The 17,618-nt window shown below is 46.9% G+C and overlaps 1 protein-coding gene across 2 annotated transcripts in view; it reads right to left on the reverse strand.

Moving 5' to 3' along the window:
- The window catches only part of PRPF8 (pre-mRNA processing factor 8), a 33,280-nt gene that overhangs the window by 2,809 nt on the left and 12,853 nt on the right, over positions 1–17,618 (reverse strand). For both annotated transcript variants that reach the window (XM_012448345.2, XM_012448346.3), the window contains exons 25-38: positions 7,519–7,766; positions 7,224–7,403; positions 6,886–7,021; positions 6,608–6,777; positions 6,315–6,444; positions 6,056–6,202; positions 5,709–5,869; positions 5,236–5,427; positions 4,453–4,690; positions 4,186–4,314; positions 2,927–3,040; positions 2,620–2,793; positions 1,942–2,135; positions 64–303 (exon numbers count right to left, since the gene is read on the reverse strand). In XM_012448345.2, coding sequence (XP_012303768.1) covers positions 64–303; positions 1,942–2,135; positions 2,620–2,793; positions 2,927–3,040; positions 4,186–4,314; positions 4,453–4,690; positions 5,236–5,427; positions 5,709–5,869; positions 6,056–6,202; positions 6,315–6,444; positions 6,608–6,777; positions 6,886–7,021; positions 7,224–7,403; positions 7,519–7,766 — 2,453 coding nt within the window. The remainder of the gene's footprint in view (positions 1–63; positions 304–1,941; positions 2,136–2,619; positions 2,794–2,926; positions 3,041–4,185; positions 4,315–4,452; positions 4,691–5,235; positions 5,428–5,708; positions 5,870–6,055; positions 6,203–6,314; positions 6,445–6,607; positions 6,778–6,885; positions 7,022–7,223; positions 7,404–7,518; positions 7,767–17,618) is intronic.

Here is a 17,618-nt window from a genome sequence, read left to right on the forward strand (position 1 = left end):
AACGTCAGCACTGGCAGTAGTGCCACCGGCCTTTCCATCCCCACGTGTTGCCCTTCGCAGTACCTGACCCTCCACTCAGTCTTGGATGAGAAAGTCTGGGTCTCATAGTTGCTGGTGGTGGAGGTGATGATCTCATCGCCATGCTTGTTGACGGTGCGAGTCTGGGTGGCAGTCAGTTGCGACTGTTCCTTGGTCTGCTTTTCAATCTCAGCGATTTGCTGCCGCTGCTGTGATGGTGCCGAGATCTCCATACCCAGGATGATGTCTCGAATTTCCGACTGTGTCAGTGATGCCACGTTCACACTGTGGGGATGGTGTGGGTTATATCACAAGGATCCCTCCCCCTGGTCACTTCTGCCTCAGTGGAAAGGATGTAACTTGGTAGGACAGGGCAGCCTATATTCGTGCCCCAGACAGTCCGCCAGTGCTGCTTCCACAGGAAGTGTGAGATGAACGTGCACTAACACTTCCAAGAATCGTCAGACCCAAGGGGGCAGCAGGCTTCGTGTGCCCCTTCTACTGTTTGGCATCCATATACCCCCGCTTCCTTGACCAAAACAATGCTCTGGAGTGGAACAATTCTCAGAAATGGAAACCCCAGAAACCCCACAATACTGGCTCGTAATCAGAGGTGGTACTGTCACTCACCCTAGGAGATACTTCGAAATCTATGGACAGCTTCGGCTGCCATGAAGGGAGCGTGGAGGAAAGTGTGCGTGTGTTGGCAGTAGTCTCCAACACTTAGGGTCTCGGATGTTAAAACTTACCGTGTATGGACAGTAAAGAAATGCCCTGCTCTGGACGGGCACGGTGGCTCACACCTGTAATTCCAGCATTTTGGGAGGCTGACGGGGGTGGATCACAAGGTCAGGAGTTCAAGACAGGCATGACCAACATGGTGAAACCCCATCTCTACTAAAAATTTTAAAAAATTATCTGGGCATGGTGGTGGGTGCCTGTTATCCCAACTACTCAGGAGGCTGAAGCAGGAGAATCACTTGAACTTGGAAGGTGGAGGTTGCAGTGAGCCGAGATCACACCACTGCACTCCAGCCTGGGCAACAGAGCAACACCCCGTCTCGAAAAAAAAAAAAAAAAAAAGGAACCACCCTTCTCAGAATGGCAACAGTGCCTCCACTGAGAAACAATGGCCAAGAGAGTTTAGCTGAAACCCTAAAACACGGACGCTTCCCATACTATCGGAAGACACTGCCGATCTCTCTTCTATGAAACTAAGATAATTTCTTTCCTTTTTTTTGAGACAGGGTCTCACTCTGTCACCCAGGCTGGAGTACAGTGCTACAGTCATGGTTCACTGCAGCCTCAAACTCCCGGGCTCAAGCAAGCTTCCCGCCTCAGCCTCCAAGAAGCTGGGACTACAGGCGTGCACTATCATACCTAAGTTTTAATTTTTTTCTTTTGTAGAGATGGGGTGAGTCTCTTGTTGATCAGGCTGGTTTTCAACTCCTGGCTTATGCAATCCTCCTACCCTGGCCTCCCAAAGTGCTGGAATTACTAGCATGAATACTCAAGTCTGGCCAGGATAATTTCTTGAGAAATTTTTTTTTTTTTTCTTGGAGATAGAGTCTCACTCTTGTCACCCAGGCTGGGGTGCAGTGGCATGATCTCAGCTCACTACAACCTCCACCTCCCAGGTTCCAGCGATTCTCTTGCCTCAGCCTCCTAGGCTGGGATTACAGGTGCATGCCACCACGCCTGGCTAATTTTTGTATTTTTAGTAGAGACAGGGTTTCACACCATGTTGGCCAGGCTGGTTTCGAACTCCTGACCTCAAATGATCTGCCTGGCTGGCCTCCCAAAGTGCTGGGATTATAGGCATGAGCCACTACGCCCTGCCTTCTTAAGAAACTTCCAAGCCTAACTCCTTCAAAACCCCAGAAACCATACACAGGCCTGCTGTCTCCCATCACCACTGCTCACTTGTTCTTCTTGCCGTAGTCTGCCAAGATCAGATCCTTGAGCTGCACCTCGACCTTGATCCACTCTTCGTCAGTCAAGGTGGGCCAGATGTGGTGTGGTTCTGTAATGGTAGTCTTGTCTGGCTTCAGAATCACTTTTGCCCGGTCATTGTTTACATGCAGGGCACGGAGAATCAGGATGAGACGGGAGAAGGCCTGGGAAGAGATTTGGAAGAGTGGGTAAGTCAGCTACTTGAGGCTCTCCCACTTTAATCCTAACCTTTCACAAAACTCAAGAATTTTCTTTTTTTGAGACAGAGTCTTACTCGAACTCCTGACCTCGTCATCTGCGAACCTCAGCCTCCCAAAGTGCCGGGATTACAGGCGTGAGCCACGGCGCCCAGCTAATTTTTTTTTTTCTTCAGTAGAAATGGGGTTTCACCATGTTGGTCGTGCTGGTCTCGAACTCCTGACCTCATGATCTGCCCACTTTGGCCTCCCAAAGTGCTGGGATTCCAGGTGTGAGCCACTGCGCCTGACCCTGATTTTTAACTTTAAGGTCTTAACCCTTCATGAGTCAACAGAGTTCCCATGCAATCCACAGGCAAAAAATGTGAAAATGGCAAAAACCTAAGAACAGATCTTCTCCTAACCCTAAACCCCTCCTCCTACAGCGATCTTCTCTTCCCAAGGTTCATACCGTGTAAGATGAAATAGTCTTGAGCCAGTCATCATAGAGGTTGAACAGAACCATCTGAGGTTCAGTGGCTTTAAGGATGAGATCCCCAAACTTTTCCACCTTGAGACACGCCTGGAAAGGGAGCTGGAGCTCCGATCCTTTGATGACAATATTGGGGAAGTCCAGCAAGTGCACCTAAGACAAGATCAAGTCCAAGCTTAGAAACAGCCTCAAGGTCTCAGGTCTCTTTTCTTCTACCCCCCGCTTACCTCCAGGGGTCCAGCAGGCCCTTCCTGGTGACAATGATCTACCCCACCCACCCTCTTACCTCCAGTGGGTCCAGCATGCCCTTCCTGGTGACAATGATCTGCTTGGGCTGCTCCTCCACAGGCAGAGATCGGATCAGGGCAGCCACCTCCTCAGCTGTCTTCCACTTAGCCAACTTAAAAGCAACAGAGAAAATGGAAATTTAGTCTCCACCCTCCCAGATGAACTAGAACAGAAATGTTTCTATTGAACACTGATGTTAAATGTTAGGCACTTAGAAGGTAGAAAGAGTACCAAATGGCCTTGTCTAAAGGGTGTTTTTCAACTAGGTATCTTTCTTTTTTTTTTTTTGAGACGGAGTTTCGCTCTTGTTATCCAGGCTGAAGTGCAATGGCGCGATCTCGGCTCACTGCAACCTCCGCCTCCTGGGTTCAGGCAATTCTCCTGCCTCAGCCTCCCGAGTAGCTGGGATTACAGGCACGCGCCACCACGCCCAGCTAATTTTTTGTATTTTTAGTAGAGACAGGGTTTCACCATGTTGACCAGGATGGTCTCGATCTCTCGACCTCGTGATCCACCCGCCTCGGCCTCCCAAAGTGCTGGGATTACAGGCTTGAGCCACCGCGCCCGGCCTTCAACTAGGTATCTTTCAACAAGATAATGCCACAAGCTGGCATGAGTATGTGCTAAACTATATACTGTATTACAGACTTTAGGAACAAAAGAAATTAATGCTACTAGGATCAGAAAAAGCTGCACAAAAATATGTGTCTTAAGGAGTGACTGTGATTAACAGAGCAAAAGGGAGTTCATTCTAGAAAGAAAAATACAAGCAAAGCCACAGATGTGGAGATGAGTGTCAGTGGGGATACTAAGATCCTGGACTGAGTCTAAGATAAAACATGCCATAAATGTAAAGGAAGAGAAACTGGCTGGACAGATATAGCCCAGCCAGATAGCGAACATCTAGGAAGCTGAAGAAGAGTTAATTCAGCAAGAGTTCTGAGGTAGAGAAGAGATCTGGATCAAATCTGGATCAAATGGATATTTCAAGAATATCTGTTGCCTTTAGAAAAGTGATTTTTGATAGCACTGTTCGAGAATGGTTAGAACTTCAGGAAACAGACCAGCTGGAAGGGAATGAAACAGCTGGTCCACTCTTGGGCCTCCTACAGAATACTTCCCAAGTGATTTAGAGGATAAGTTCAAATGACACATTCTCAGTCGTTCATTGAAGAAAACCAGTAACTACTACCCTGTCCACCCCAAGGATAAGGGGCAACGTGGTTCCATGGCCTCTTCATCTTTAAACTTGCTCACCTGCCCCAAACGCTTCTGTCCAGCCCACACAGATGTGTGGATGATCTTGAGGAACAGCTGCCCTGTGCGTGGGTTGAAGATGAAGATGGCGCCATTGATGGGCTTGGTTGTCAAATTCCCTTCAAAGGTCTAGAGAAGGACGCATTGGTGAGCATGGCCTACACACCACCATGCTGCCTTCACCCCAGCATGTGTCCACAATTAGCCTGTTACCCTCCCACAGACAGACACAGAGCCCCACACGCATACACTGCTTCGAACACTCACCTTGTGAATAGTCACTCTGTAGACGTTGGTGTCATCCACAAACCAGATAATCTGGTTGGAGAAGAGCTCACCATAGTTCTGGGATGACAAGTAAGGCTCCGTGGGCTCAGATGAATAGAGCTGCAGGCCCTTGCGGATCCGTTCACGTAACACGTACAGGGCAGGGTTTGCCTTCATGATCTTGGCCATGGCCTGCTGTATGAGAGGCTTGCTGCCTGGGAACCAGTTTCCATAGGCACTGTGAGGGTAAAGGGTCAAGGCAAGTTAAGACCAGGCTGATAGCCCCAGGAACAAGACAAACCGCAACTCAATGGAGAAAGACAGACAGTTGGCCAGGCTGACAATACTCTGCTCGTGTACATAAAGGCTGGGAGAATAGAGTCAGTGACCCACAGGAGGAAGGGGCCAAATTTCCTCTCACTCAGACAAAGAAAGAAAGTATGACTACATTTAAGTATGGGGCTAATGGAAAACACTTTTTTATTTTTTTTTGAGACAGAGTCTCACTCTGTGGCCCAGGTTGGAGTACAGTGGCGTGATCTTCACTCACTGCAACCTCTGCCTCCCAGGTTCAAGCAATTCTCCCACATCAGCCTCCTGAGTAGCTGGGACTACAGGTGCAGACCACCATGCCTGGCTAATTATTTGTATTTTAATAGAGATGGGGTTTCACCATGTTGCCCAGACTGGTCTCAAACTCAGGCAATCCTCCCACCTCAGGCTCCCAAAGTGCTGGGATGACAGATGTGAGCCACTGTGCCATTGTTCTGGGTCTCAACTCACCTGTGCAAGTTATAGGCCAGGTCAATGGCAATGAGCACACCTGTGGGCGAAGGGTAGATACTCATGTTGTCTGTGGTGTAGTCCAGGAACTTGGCACGGGCGTAGCGCTCAATGTCATGGGAATCGTAGTCCCCCCAGCGCAACTGGATGTCAATCCAGTATTTCTGGGTGGTGGTGCTGTCCATCACATCCCTGAAGATGAAGAGGGCTCAAGCTTCTAGGAAACCATGTGCATAACCCACCTCCCCAGAACCACAGACTTCCTCATCACTTAAATCCCAAAACCATCCCACCCACCCCACCAAATTGTTCCAGATCAGCAAGAACCCAGAGGATCAGCAGATCTGTCTAAGGGTGTTGACAGGCTCCCAGTTTGAGAAAGGCAGACAGGGCCAATTCCTCAATTAGCAGTGCTGGAAGAAGAATCAAACTAAAGTTCCCAGATGCCTAGGGCTGTGGCCTGAGGCACTTACTTGGAGTCAGCCAGCAATGAGGGCCGGGAGACATTCCACTTATAGGAGGCAAAGAGCAGGATATCTGCACAGGACGAGTTCATCTTATACGACTTTCGGGGATGGATTGTCTCCTTTTGTACTGTCTCGATTTCCAGTGCATCGAGTTCCTGGTCAAACACCTGAAGGAAAAGATGGAGAGATGAAGACTTGTCAGGGAAGCCCAATGAGAACGAGAGTGTGCAGAATTTCAGATAATGAGGCAATGGGAATCTCATCCTCAGAGCTTCCAGCATGGATTTCCCATATGCAAGAGAGCAAGCCAGCCTGACTTTTGATGGCACCCTCTCCCCCTGATCCCAGCCCACCTGACATAAATCCATGACAATGCTCTCATGGATCTTCTGCCACAGGTGAGCTCGGAAGATCTGGATGAGTGATATCTTCAGCGTGGGGATCTTGCCATGCATGAAGATGCCGGTCAGGTCTAGCTGCACCTGAAAGCCTACATATACCTGGCAGGAAAGACAGTGTGACGTTAGAGATCAAGACTCGGGCACTCGTGACATAACCCAGGAGAAACAACTGTTTTCAGCTTCCCATCTCCAGTCTACCAGTCACACTCACATTGGCTCGATTGATGGTTGGGGACCACCAGAGAGTGAATCTACGATTGGGAATCTGGTTCAACCCTGATCGCTGAGCATTAGTTAGCTTCTTCCACTTCATAGACTCCTCAAAGCCACTGGCCTTCTCCCTGGGGAGCAAGAGAACCAGGTGAGGTGATATCCTTCCAGCTCCCAGCACACAGCTGACCTCCTGGAGTTGGCTGTGTGAGAAACACCACAGGAGACCACAGAGGCACACAAGAGATGAGCTCAAAGGGCTGTGACGGATCCCTCTGAGAGGAGAATCCTTACCAGAAAAGCCCCTCCCAGGTAGGGAAGTAAGTGCCCTTGAAGAGTGTGTGTTCCAGAATGCCTTCCACACCACCCAGGGCCTGGATCATGTCTGTACGATAGTTGTTCAGGTTCCAGAGCTTCCCATCATGCCGCTGATGTGTCCACCAGAACGGATTCTGCTTCAAAACCTAAAAGGCAAGGCAGGCATGGTCAAGCTTCTGGGTGCCCACTGCCCCAAGCTTCCGGGACAGCCATGGATTTTCCTGATTCAGGGAAAATCTACTCCCTCCACATACCTGATACTGCTTAAAGTCAGTTCTGACACGCCAGCCCTTATCATAAGCCAGTGTGTGGCGGTCCTTCTGGAAGAGGGTATTGATTCGAGGAATGCCACGATCCCATGAATCTTCTAGGTCTTCTAAAGTCAGCCGTCTTCCAAGAAAGAAAGATTAAAGTCAAAACACTTTCTCACATCAAGAGCTCAGCACTCCTTCCTGGCCAAAAATAATCAGGGTCAGGAGTAGAACCGGCCTCTCACCTCCATAAAAACATGGCATGCTCCAGGCCTGAACTCCACACAAGGTTCAAAGGCCACCCCCTGCCCCACGGTTGGCATGCCATCTGAGGTACCCACCTGTTCTGAGCGATGGCCTCCTGCCTCTTGAGTGCATACTCAGCCCAGACCCGCTGGGAATCAATGAACTCGCTCTCCCATGGCTGTATATAGCGGTACAAGTTGGGAATCAGTTGGTCTTCTTCATGGCTCATTCCTGAACGGAAGTGTGTGATACCTACATCTGTCTGCTTGGACCACCTGTTTGGGGATACAACCAAGATGAGAGAAAAAATAAAGTCTAAGACTAAAGAAATACCCACTTCCCTTAGGGCCTGAGCAACAGGGGTTAGAAACAGGTGTAACCAGACTGTACCTGAGGTCGGACTGGGGGATGAGCACGTGACCCATGGAGAGCATGCCGAGTCCACCCAGCTCCTTAGGGGTGTAGAACACAACTGGGGGGAACCGACTTGGCATCTTGGAGTTGAGTCCAATCTTGATACGTGTCTGGATCTTGTTCTCACACTTCACCAGCAAGTCCAAGAGCTCTTGGGTGTTCACCACAGCCTCCCGAAAGTACGTCATGAGGCCAATGAGAGCTGTATTCCACTTATTCACGATCTAAAGACAGTAGGAAAAAAAGCAAATGACAGATGGGCCAGGGGCGGGGAGGGTGGAGATAACTTGACCAGTTAGTTTTATCCCTACCACTCAAGAAAGATTTGAGTTCAACATCACTAGTCACTAGGGAACTAGAAAGCAAAACCACAATGAGGCTGGGTGCAGCGGCTCATGCCTACAATCCCAGCACTTTGGGAGGCCAAGGTGGGAGAACTGCTTGAGCCCAGGAGTTAGAGACCAGCCTGGACAACATAGGAAGACCCTATTCAGGAGGCTGAGATACTAGGATCGCTTCAGGCCAGGAGTTACAGGCTGCATGAGCCATGATCATACCACTGCACTCCAGCCTAGGAGACATATGATTCCGTTTCAAAAAAAAGGAAAAAGAAAAGAGAAAGCAAAATACTTTTTTTTTTAGGCAAACAAAAAGCAAAGCCTTTTGGGCCAGGTGTGGTGGCTCACGTCTTTAATAATCCCAGTACTCTGGGAGGCCGAGGTGGGTGGATAACCTGTGGTCAGTAGTTTTGAGACCAGCCTGGCCAACATGGCAAAACCCCGTCTCTACTAAAAGTAAATACAAAAATTAGCCGGGTATGGTGGCAGGCACCTGTAGTCCCAGCTACTCGGGAGGCTGAGGCAGGGAGAACTGCTTGAACCCAGGAGGCAGAGGTTGCAGTGAGCCAAGATCGTGCCATTGCACTCCAGCCTGAGAGACAGAGTGAGACTCTGTCTCCCCACCCCCCAAAAAAAAGGAAAAACAAAAGAAAAAGTACACCAGATGGAGCTATACAAAGTAGTGAAGAACACCAGAAATAGTAATTTTGTGGGTAAAATGTAAAAGATATTTTTTCTCATTTTGCAATTTCTATAAAAGATAAAGGCTGTTTAAAGCAAAAAGAGTAAGAAAGTATTGTAGCACTTATAATTCATGTACAATTAAAATGTTATGACAAAAATACTACTAAGAGTGGGAGTGGAAGTTAAAGTGTACCTTGTAAGGCTCTTGTATCATATGTAAAGTGATTGGCAGTAGACTAACGGTCACAGATCACGGTAAATGAGGGATGTATACTGTAAACCTCAGAGCAAACAGTAAGGAAAAACCATGTAGCCAAATAAGTGAAGAGTGGAGATAAATTAGAATCACATAACAACTGAATTCAGAAGAAGGCAGGATAAGGAAAAGCAGAAAGAAACAAAAAAAAGAAGATGGATAAGATGGTAGATATAAACTGAACTACAATGCTACACTGATAGTTACATGAACCTTAATTGAGATATTTACACCATATTTGTACAGTAAACATTGTCAAATTGGATTAAATAAAAGTCAGGCACGCTGGCTCACACCTATAATCCCAGCACTTTTAGGAGGCTGAGGCGGGCCTTGGGGTCAGGAGTTCGAGACCAGCCTGGCCAGCATGGTGAAACTCTGTTTCTACTAAAAATACAAAAATTAGGTGGGCATGGTGGCATGCACCTGTAGTCTTAGCTATTCGAGAGGCTGAGGCAGGAGAATCACTTGAATCTGGGAGGCGGAGGTTGCAGTAAGCCAGTATCACACCACTGCACTCCAGCCTGCCTGGGCGATAGAGAAACTCCATCTCAAAAAAAAAAAAAGAAAAAAAAAAAAAAACAGGCCGGGCATGGTGGCTCACACCTGTAATCCCAGCACTTTGGGAGGCCAAGGCGGGCGCATCATGAGGTCAAGATATCAAGAACATCCTGGCCAACATGGTGAAACCCCATCTCTACTAAAAGTACAAAAAATTAGCCGGGCGTGGTAGTGCGTGCCTGTTGTCCCAGCTACTCGGGAGGCTGAGGCAGAAGAATTGCTTGAAACCGGAAAATGGAAGTTGCAGTAAGCCAGGATCACGCCACTGCACTCCAGCCTGGAAACACAGCGAGACTCTGTCTCCAAAAAAAAAAAAAAAAAACCTAAGATCCAACTATATGCTGTCTGTAAGAAAAAACTTTAATTACAAAGACAGATTAACAGTAAAAAGATAGAAAAATACACCCATGCAAACACAAAACAAAGCTGGTGTGGCACTACTGATAAAAGACAAAGACTTCAGACGATGGAATACTATTAGGAATACAGAGGGACATTTGATATAATAAAGTAGTCAGTTCATCAGAAGACACAGTAATCCTAAATACCTTATGTAACTAATAATAGACTCTCAAAAATGATAAACCTGAAAAAAAAAACAAACCCACAGCTGTAGCTGGAGACACCTCTTTCTCTTTTTGGAGACAGGGTCTTGCTCTGTTACCCAGGCTGGAGTGCAATGGCGCTATCTCCACTCACTGCAAACTCCACCTCCCAGGCTCAAGAGACTCTTCCACCTCAGCCTCCCAAGTAGCTGGGACTACAGGCGCATACCAACACATCCAGCTAATTTTTGTACTTTTTGTAGAGAGGGGTTTTCGCTATGTTGCCCAGGCTGGTCTCGAACTCCTGGGCTCAAGCAATCCATCAGCCTCAGCCTCCCAAAGTGCTGCAATTACTAGAGATTTCCAATACTCCTCAGTAATTGACACAAGTATACTGAAAATATCACAAAGGATATAGAAGACTTAAGCAATGTAACCAATTGACTGAACCTAACATCTGTAAAACACTCCACCTAACAATAGCAGAATACAGATTAACAGATCTTTTCAAGTACACATAGGACAGTCACCAAGATAGACTGTATGCTAGGACACTAAAAATGTCAGTCTCAGCCAGGTGCAGTGGCTCACACCCGTAATCCCAACTCTTTGGAAGGCTGAGGTGAGAGGACTGCTTGAGCCCAGGAGTTTGAGGCAACAGAGTGAGACCCCACCTCTAAATTAATTAATTATTATTTTTTTTTGAGATTGTGTCTCGCCCTGTCACCCAGGCTGGAGTGCAGTGGCGGGATCTTGGCTCACTACAACCTCCGCCTCTTGGGTTCAAGTGATTCTCCTGCCTCAGCCTCCTGAGTAGCTGGGACTACAGTCAAGTGCCACCACACCTGGCTAATTTTTTTGTATTTTTAGTAGAGACAGCGTTTCACTGTGTTAGGATGGTCTCAAACTCCTGACCTCAGGTGATCCGCCTGCCTTGGCCTCCCAAAGTGCTGGGATTACAGGCGTGAGCCACCACCCCCAGCCCTAAATTAATTAATACATTTTTTTTCTTTAATTTTTTTTTTTTTTTAGACAGAGGTTCGCTCTTGTTACCCAGGCTGGAGTGCAATGGCGCGATCTCGGCTCACTGCAACCTCCGTCTCCTGGGTTCAAACAATTCTCCTGCCTCAGCCTCTCGAGTAGCTGGACTACAGGTGCGTGCCACCATGCCCAGCTAATTTTTGTATTTTTAGTAGAGACAGGTTTTCACCTTGTTGACTAGGATGGTCTCGATCTCTTGACCTTGTGATCCACCCTCCTGGGCCTCCCAAAGTGCTGGGATTATAAGCGTGAGCCACCGCACCCGGCCTTAAATTTTTTTTTATAATTTTTTTTTCTTTTTCTCAGGTGTCAAGATACCCGATAATTAATACATTTTTAAAAACTAAGATCATATAGAACATGTTTCCTAACCATAATGGAATCAAACTAAAAACTAACAAGGGAAACCCCCCAAATATGTAAACAGTATAATTCTTTTTTTTTTTTTTTTTTTGAGACGGAGTTTCGCTCTTGATACCCAGGCTGGAGCGCAATGGCGCGATCTTGGCTCACCGCAATCTCCGCCTCCTGGGTTCAGGCAATTCTCCTGCCTCAGCCTCCTGAGTAGCTGGGATTACAGGCACACGCCACTGTGCCCAGCTAATTTTTTGTATTAGTAGAGACGGGGTTTCACCATGTTGACCAGGATGGTCTCGATCTCTTGACCTCGTGATCCACCCGCCTCGGCCTCCCAAAGTGCTGGGATTACAGGCTTGAGCCACCGCGCCCGGCCGTAAACAGTATAATTCTAAACAATCTATGGTGAAATATGAACTCATAACTCATAAGGGAAATTAGAATATACTTTTTTGGGGGGAATGGAATCTCACTCTGTCAGCAGGCTGGAGTGTAGTGGCACAATCTGCTCTCTGCAACCTCTGCCTTCCAGGTTCAAGCAATTCTCCTGCCTCAGCCTCCCAAGTAGCTGGGAGTACAAGCGTGTACCACCACATCCAACTAAGTTTTGCATTTTTAGTAGAGACAGGGTTTCACCATGTTGGCTAGGATGGTCTCAATCTCTTGACCTTGTGATCCGCCTACCTCGGCCTCCCAAAGTGCTGGGATGACAGGTGTGAGCCACCACACCCGGCCTAGAATATACTTTTAACTGAATACAAATGAAAACGCAACATTATTAAAATGTGAGGAATGCAGGTAAAGCAATGCTGAGAGGAAAATTTATAGACGTGAATAATTGTACCAGAAAAAGAGACAAGTAGGGACATGGATGAACCTGGAAACTATCATTTTCAGCAAACTGACACAAGAACAGAAAATCAAACACCGCATGTTCTCACTCATAGGCGGGTGTTGAACAATGAGAACACATGGACACAGGGAGGGGAGCATCACACACTGGGGTCTGTTGTAGGGGAACGGGGAGGGACAGCGGAGAGTAGGGAGGTTGGGGAGGGATTACAGGGGGAGAAATGCCAGAAATAGGTGATGGGGAGGAAGGCAGCAAATCACACTGCCATGTGTGTACCTATGCAACAATCTTGCATGTTCTTCACATGCACACCAAAACCTAAAATGCAATAAAAAATAAATATAAAAAAAAAAGAGGGCCGGGCGCAGTGGCTCGCGCCTATAATCCCAGCACTTTGGGAGGCCGAGGTGGGTGGATCACGAAGTCAAGATCCTGGTCAACATGGTGAAACCCCGTCTCTACTAAAAATATAAAAATTAGCTGGGCATGGTGGCGCGCAACTGTAGTCCCAGCTACTCGGGAGGCTGAGGCAGGAGAATTGCTTGAACCTGGGAGGTGGAGGTTGCGGTGAGCCGAGATCGTGCCACTGCCCTCTAGCCTGGGTAACAAGAACGAAACTCCGTCTCAAAAAAAAAAAAAGGAAAGAAAAGAAAAAGAGACAAATCCAAAATTGATCATCTGACCTTTTACCTCAATAGAACTTGCAAAGGGAAAGATATGATAAGAGAAGAAAGCAATGCAGTAAGGCCAGGCACGCTGGCTCACACCTATAATCCCAGCCCAGGTGGGTGGATCACCTGAGCTCAGGAATTCAAGACCAGCCTGGGCAACATGGCAAAATTCTGTCTCTACCAAAAATACAAAAAAAAAAAAAAAAACAACCAACATAGTTGCATGTGCCTGTGGTCCCAGCCACTTGGGAGGCTAAGGTGAGAGGGTCTCCTGAGTCTGGGAGGCAGAGGTTACTGTGAGCTGAGACTGCACCACTCCAATCAGGGTCACAGAGACCTGGCTTCAAAAAAAAAAAAAATCAATGTAACAAAAAAAAAGAAAAAACATAAAAATTAATGAAACCAAAGCTGTTTCTTTGACAAGCTCAATTTAAAAAAAGACAGCAGCTGGGTACAGTTGCTCATGCCTGTAATCCCAGCACTTTGGAAGGCCGAGGCAGGCAGATCACTTGAGATCAGGAGTTTGAGACCACCCTGGCCAACATGCTGAAACTGTTTCTACTAAAAATACAAATATTAGCCAGGCATGGTGGCACACTCCCATAATCACAGCTACTCAGGAGGCTGAGGTAGGATAATCGCTTGAACCGAGGAGGCGGAGGTTGCAGTGAGCCAAGATCAAACCACCGTACTCCAGCCTGGGTGACAGAGCGAGACACCATCTCAAAAAAAAAAAAAAAAAGACAGCAAACCACAAAATACCAAATGACACAGTCAAGACTTTAAAGCAAAAAATGTCTTCTGAACAATTATGGAAATGAAAGCGTGCATTGGCTGGAGTTACCATAGAAATCTGCCTTGAGCAAATAGTATTCAGACAAGCAAGGAGAAAGGACTGCAGGGTGAGAGAACAGCTCAAACGCAATCACAAAAGCTCGACTGAGCGTCTAGCACGTCCACAGGATGAGACAAGCACAGCAGATCTACAGAAAGGAGGGCCAGGGGCCAGGATGGGCTAGACAGTGGGTGAAGGCAAGCAGACAACTCCCAGAGGCCTTAGTAAATTCTCTGACTGCACTTGGAATTGCTGATGTGTGTAACAGAACACAGTAGTTCTGCTGTAGTTACCAGTGCTCTATCCCTGGAGGGGAAGAAGTATAAATTCCTGAGGAGTCCAGTGTTCCTTTATTATAGCAGAAATTCCCGGGGAACAAGGGGAGTCAGGAAGGAAAATAGTATTTATTCAGGTCTATGTGTACTAGACACCATGTAAGAAATTTATATATATCTTTTTTAAGTCTTCATAAAAAAAACAAATTATAAGGCCAGGCATGGTGGCTCCAACTTGTAATCCCAGCACTTTGGAAGGCTGAGGTGGGTGGATCACCTGAGGTCAGGAGTTCAAGACCAGCCTGGCTAACATGGTGAAACCCCGTATCTAAAAAAAAAAAAACAAAACAAACAAAAAGTGTTATAGAATTTGCCCATGACATAGCTTTTTAAACACATTTTTAAAAACCTATCTTATTTTATATTATTTATTTATTTTTTAAATATAAGGATCTTGCTATGTTACCTAAGCTGGTCTCAAATTCCTAGGCTCAAGCAGTCCTCCCATCTCAGCCTCCAAAAGTGCTGGGATTGCAGGCATAAGCCACTGTGCCCAGCTTTATCAAGCAATTTATCAAGTAATATGGCTTACTAAATACACTATTTCACTTAAGTTTCACAAAAGCCCTCTGAGCTACGTAATACCAGTATCCCTATTTTACAGATGAGGAAATTAAGGTCCAGCACAGGCAATTTTCCCAAGATCTCAACTAGTAATATGACAAAGGTATGATGTGAACCCAATCTGCCTCCAGAACCTGTGCTTCTAACTACTATAGTCAGCTGCTTCCTTAACCTCTCAGACCTTCCACTCCTCAGGCTCTCACTTCATTTTTTTTTTTTTTTTTTTTTTTACAGAGTTTCGCTCTTGTTACCCAGGCTGGAGTGTAATGGCGCGATCTGGGCTCACCGCAACCTCCGCCTCCGGGGTTCAGGCAATTCTCCTGCCTCAGCCTCCTGAGTAGCTGGGATTATAGGCACGCGCCACCATGCCCAGCTAATTTTTTGTATTTTTAGTAGAGATGGGGTTTCACCATGTTGACCAGGATGGTCTCGATCTCTTGACCTCGTGATTCACCCGCCTCGGCCTCCCAAAGTGCTGGGATTACAGGCGTGAGCCACCGCGCCCGGCCTCATTTTTTTTTTTTTTTTTTTTGAGACAGAGACTCACTCTGTCACCAGGCTGGAGTACAGTGGTGCAATCTCGGCTCACTGCAACCTCCACCTCCTGGGTTCAAGTAATTCTCCTACCTCAGCCTCCCAAGTAGCTGGGATTACAGGTGCCCGTCACCACACCCAGCTACTTTTTTTGTATTTTTAGTAGAGACGGGGTTTCATCATGTTGGCCAGGATGGTCTCAATCTGCTGACCTCGTGATCCGCCCGCCTCAGCCTCCCAAAGTGCTGGGATTACAGCTGTGAGCCACTGTGCCCCGCCTGCTTGCTCTTTATTCTACCCCTAGTGAAACCCTCTGCAACTCTACTCATCAATTACCAAACTTTCAATTTTTTTTTTTTTTTTCTCCCAAGACAGAGTCTTGTTCTGTCATCCAGGTGGCTGGAGTGCAGTGACATGATCTCAGCTCACTACAACCTCCACCTCCCAGGTTGAAACAATTCTCCTGCCTCAGCCTCCAGAGTAGCTGGGATTACAGGTACCTGCCACCGTGCCCAGCTAATTGTTGTATTTTTAGTACAGACAGGGTTTCACCATATTGGCCAGGCTGGTCTCAATTTGCTGACCTCATGATCCGCCCACCTCAGCCTCCCAAAGTGCTGGGGTTACTACAGGAGTCAGCCATTGCGCCTGGCCAATCATCACACTTTTCTATTGTACACTAAACTCTACTGGGCTCCTTAATTAAAACATACTCATGTCACTGCCATCAAACATCCCTGCACTGACTTACAGCTCCCTCTAGATGGCATCTAAGGTCCTTCCTTCTCTTAAACTGGCAAATAGACTGTCCTTGCTGTCTCCACTCACTCACTTCCCAGAAAGCCTCACCCACTGCCATCTGGCTTCCATCCCCACTATTTCTGTAACAGCTTTTGCTAAGGTCACCAATGACGTCCTAACTGCCAAATCCAATGGATCCTTTTCAGTCCTTATCTAACTGAAACGCTCTGAGGCAACTGACACTGCGAAGCATCCACCCGACTCTGGCACTTGCTCCTGACAGCCTTGCTTCCCAAGACCCAGCACTGTCCCATGGGCTCTGGCACACTTAATCTTGGTATTACCCACAGGCCAAATTCGTTCCTCTCCTCTTCTCACTCTGCATCCTCCCTGGGTGATGTCACTCATTCTTCGGCTTTCAATTTTTATTCTGACAGGCTCCTAAATCGACATCTTTAATCCAGACCTCCTCTCCATGCTTAGACTACCACTCAGACATCCTAGGAACCTCTAGGTTATCTCTGCTCTTAACTTTCTAGTTTCATTTCTCTCCCTGGAATGTCAAACTCATACTTTTTAAAAATCAAATCTAACAGATCATCAATTAAAGAGGCACCATTAAGGGAGTAGGAGGAATATACATAGATGTGTATACATGTACTTACGTGCATATCTTCGAACTGAAGAAACATGATATAAATAAATGCCTGCTGGGCACCTCCATCTGAATGTTCTTGGGAACTTCACACTTTATAGATCCTAAACTAAAAGTCTTTATCTTCCTCCTAAAGCTACGGTTGCTGACGCAGTCTTCCAGCTGGCAGCACTAACATCTACCTGGTCACCCGCGCCAAGATCTGCACATCATTTTCTTCTTTCTTCCAGCATCCCCATGACAACAAAGTTCTGCTGATTTTACCTGCTAACTTCTTATCAAGTCTGTTCCCCTCTTCCTACCTTTACTTTCACTGCTCTCATCATTTTTATTTAACTTTATTTATTTAGGAGACAGACTCTCACTCTGTTGCCCAGGCTGGAGTGCACTGGCACAATCTCAGCTCACTGCAACCTCCGCCTCCTGGGTTCAAGCCATTCTCCTGCCTCAGCTTCTCAACTAGCTGGGATTACAGGTGTGCAGCACAAAGCCCAGCTAATTTTCGTATTAAAAGTAGACATGGGGTTTCACCATGTTGGTCAGGCTGAGCTCAGGTGATCCAGACACCTGGGCCTCCCAAAGTGCTGGTATTACAGGCACACACCACCGCGCCTGGTTCCTTTGCTCTCATCATTTTTATCTGGACTTCTGCAGCAGTCCCCAAACCTGGTCTCCCATCTTATCCTTTAGTACTGTCTTTCTCACAGCTGTAAGAGTGAATCATCTAACACAGAAATCTCAGGAAGTTTACATCTGCAGCGTAAGACATTAAAAAAAAACAAAACAAATCTGACAAACTCACTCTGTGCTTAAGACCCTCACATACTTCTTCATAAGGTGTCCAATGCTCTCCATGATATGGCTCTCCACTATTTATCCAGCCTCATCTCTGAACATTCCCAATTCCACAGTTTATCCAGCAAACCTTGAACTTTCCATAGCCCCACATACACCAAGCTAGTTACGTCTCCACACTTGGCTAGAGGAATGCCCTCCCTCACCTGCCTCATCACATGTAATTCTTTCAGAAATCCTTTCCTCTTCCACTTCCAGACTGGCTAGAGCAATCATCAACTCTGGTGCTCTCACAGATTCCTCAGATACAG

Source organism: Aotus nancymaae, unplaced genomic scaffold (genome assembly GCF_030222135.1).
Source record: "Aotus nancymaae isolate 86718 unplaced genomic scaffold, 86718_ANA_hifiasm-v0.15.2.pri h1tg000018l, whole genome shotgun sequence".
Classification (NCBI taxonomy): domain Eukaryota; kingdom Metazoa; phylum Chordata; class Mammalia; order Primates; family Aotidae; genus Aotus; species Aotus nancymaae.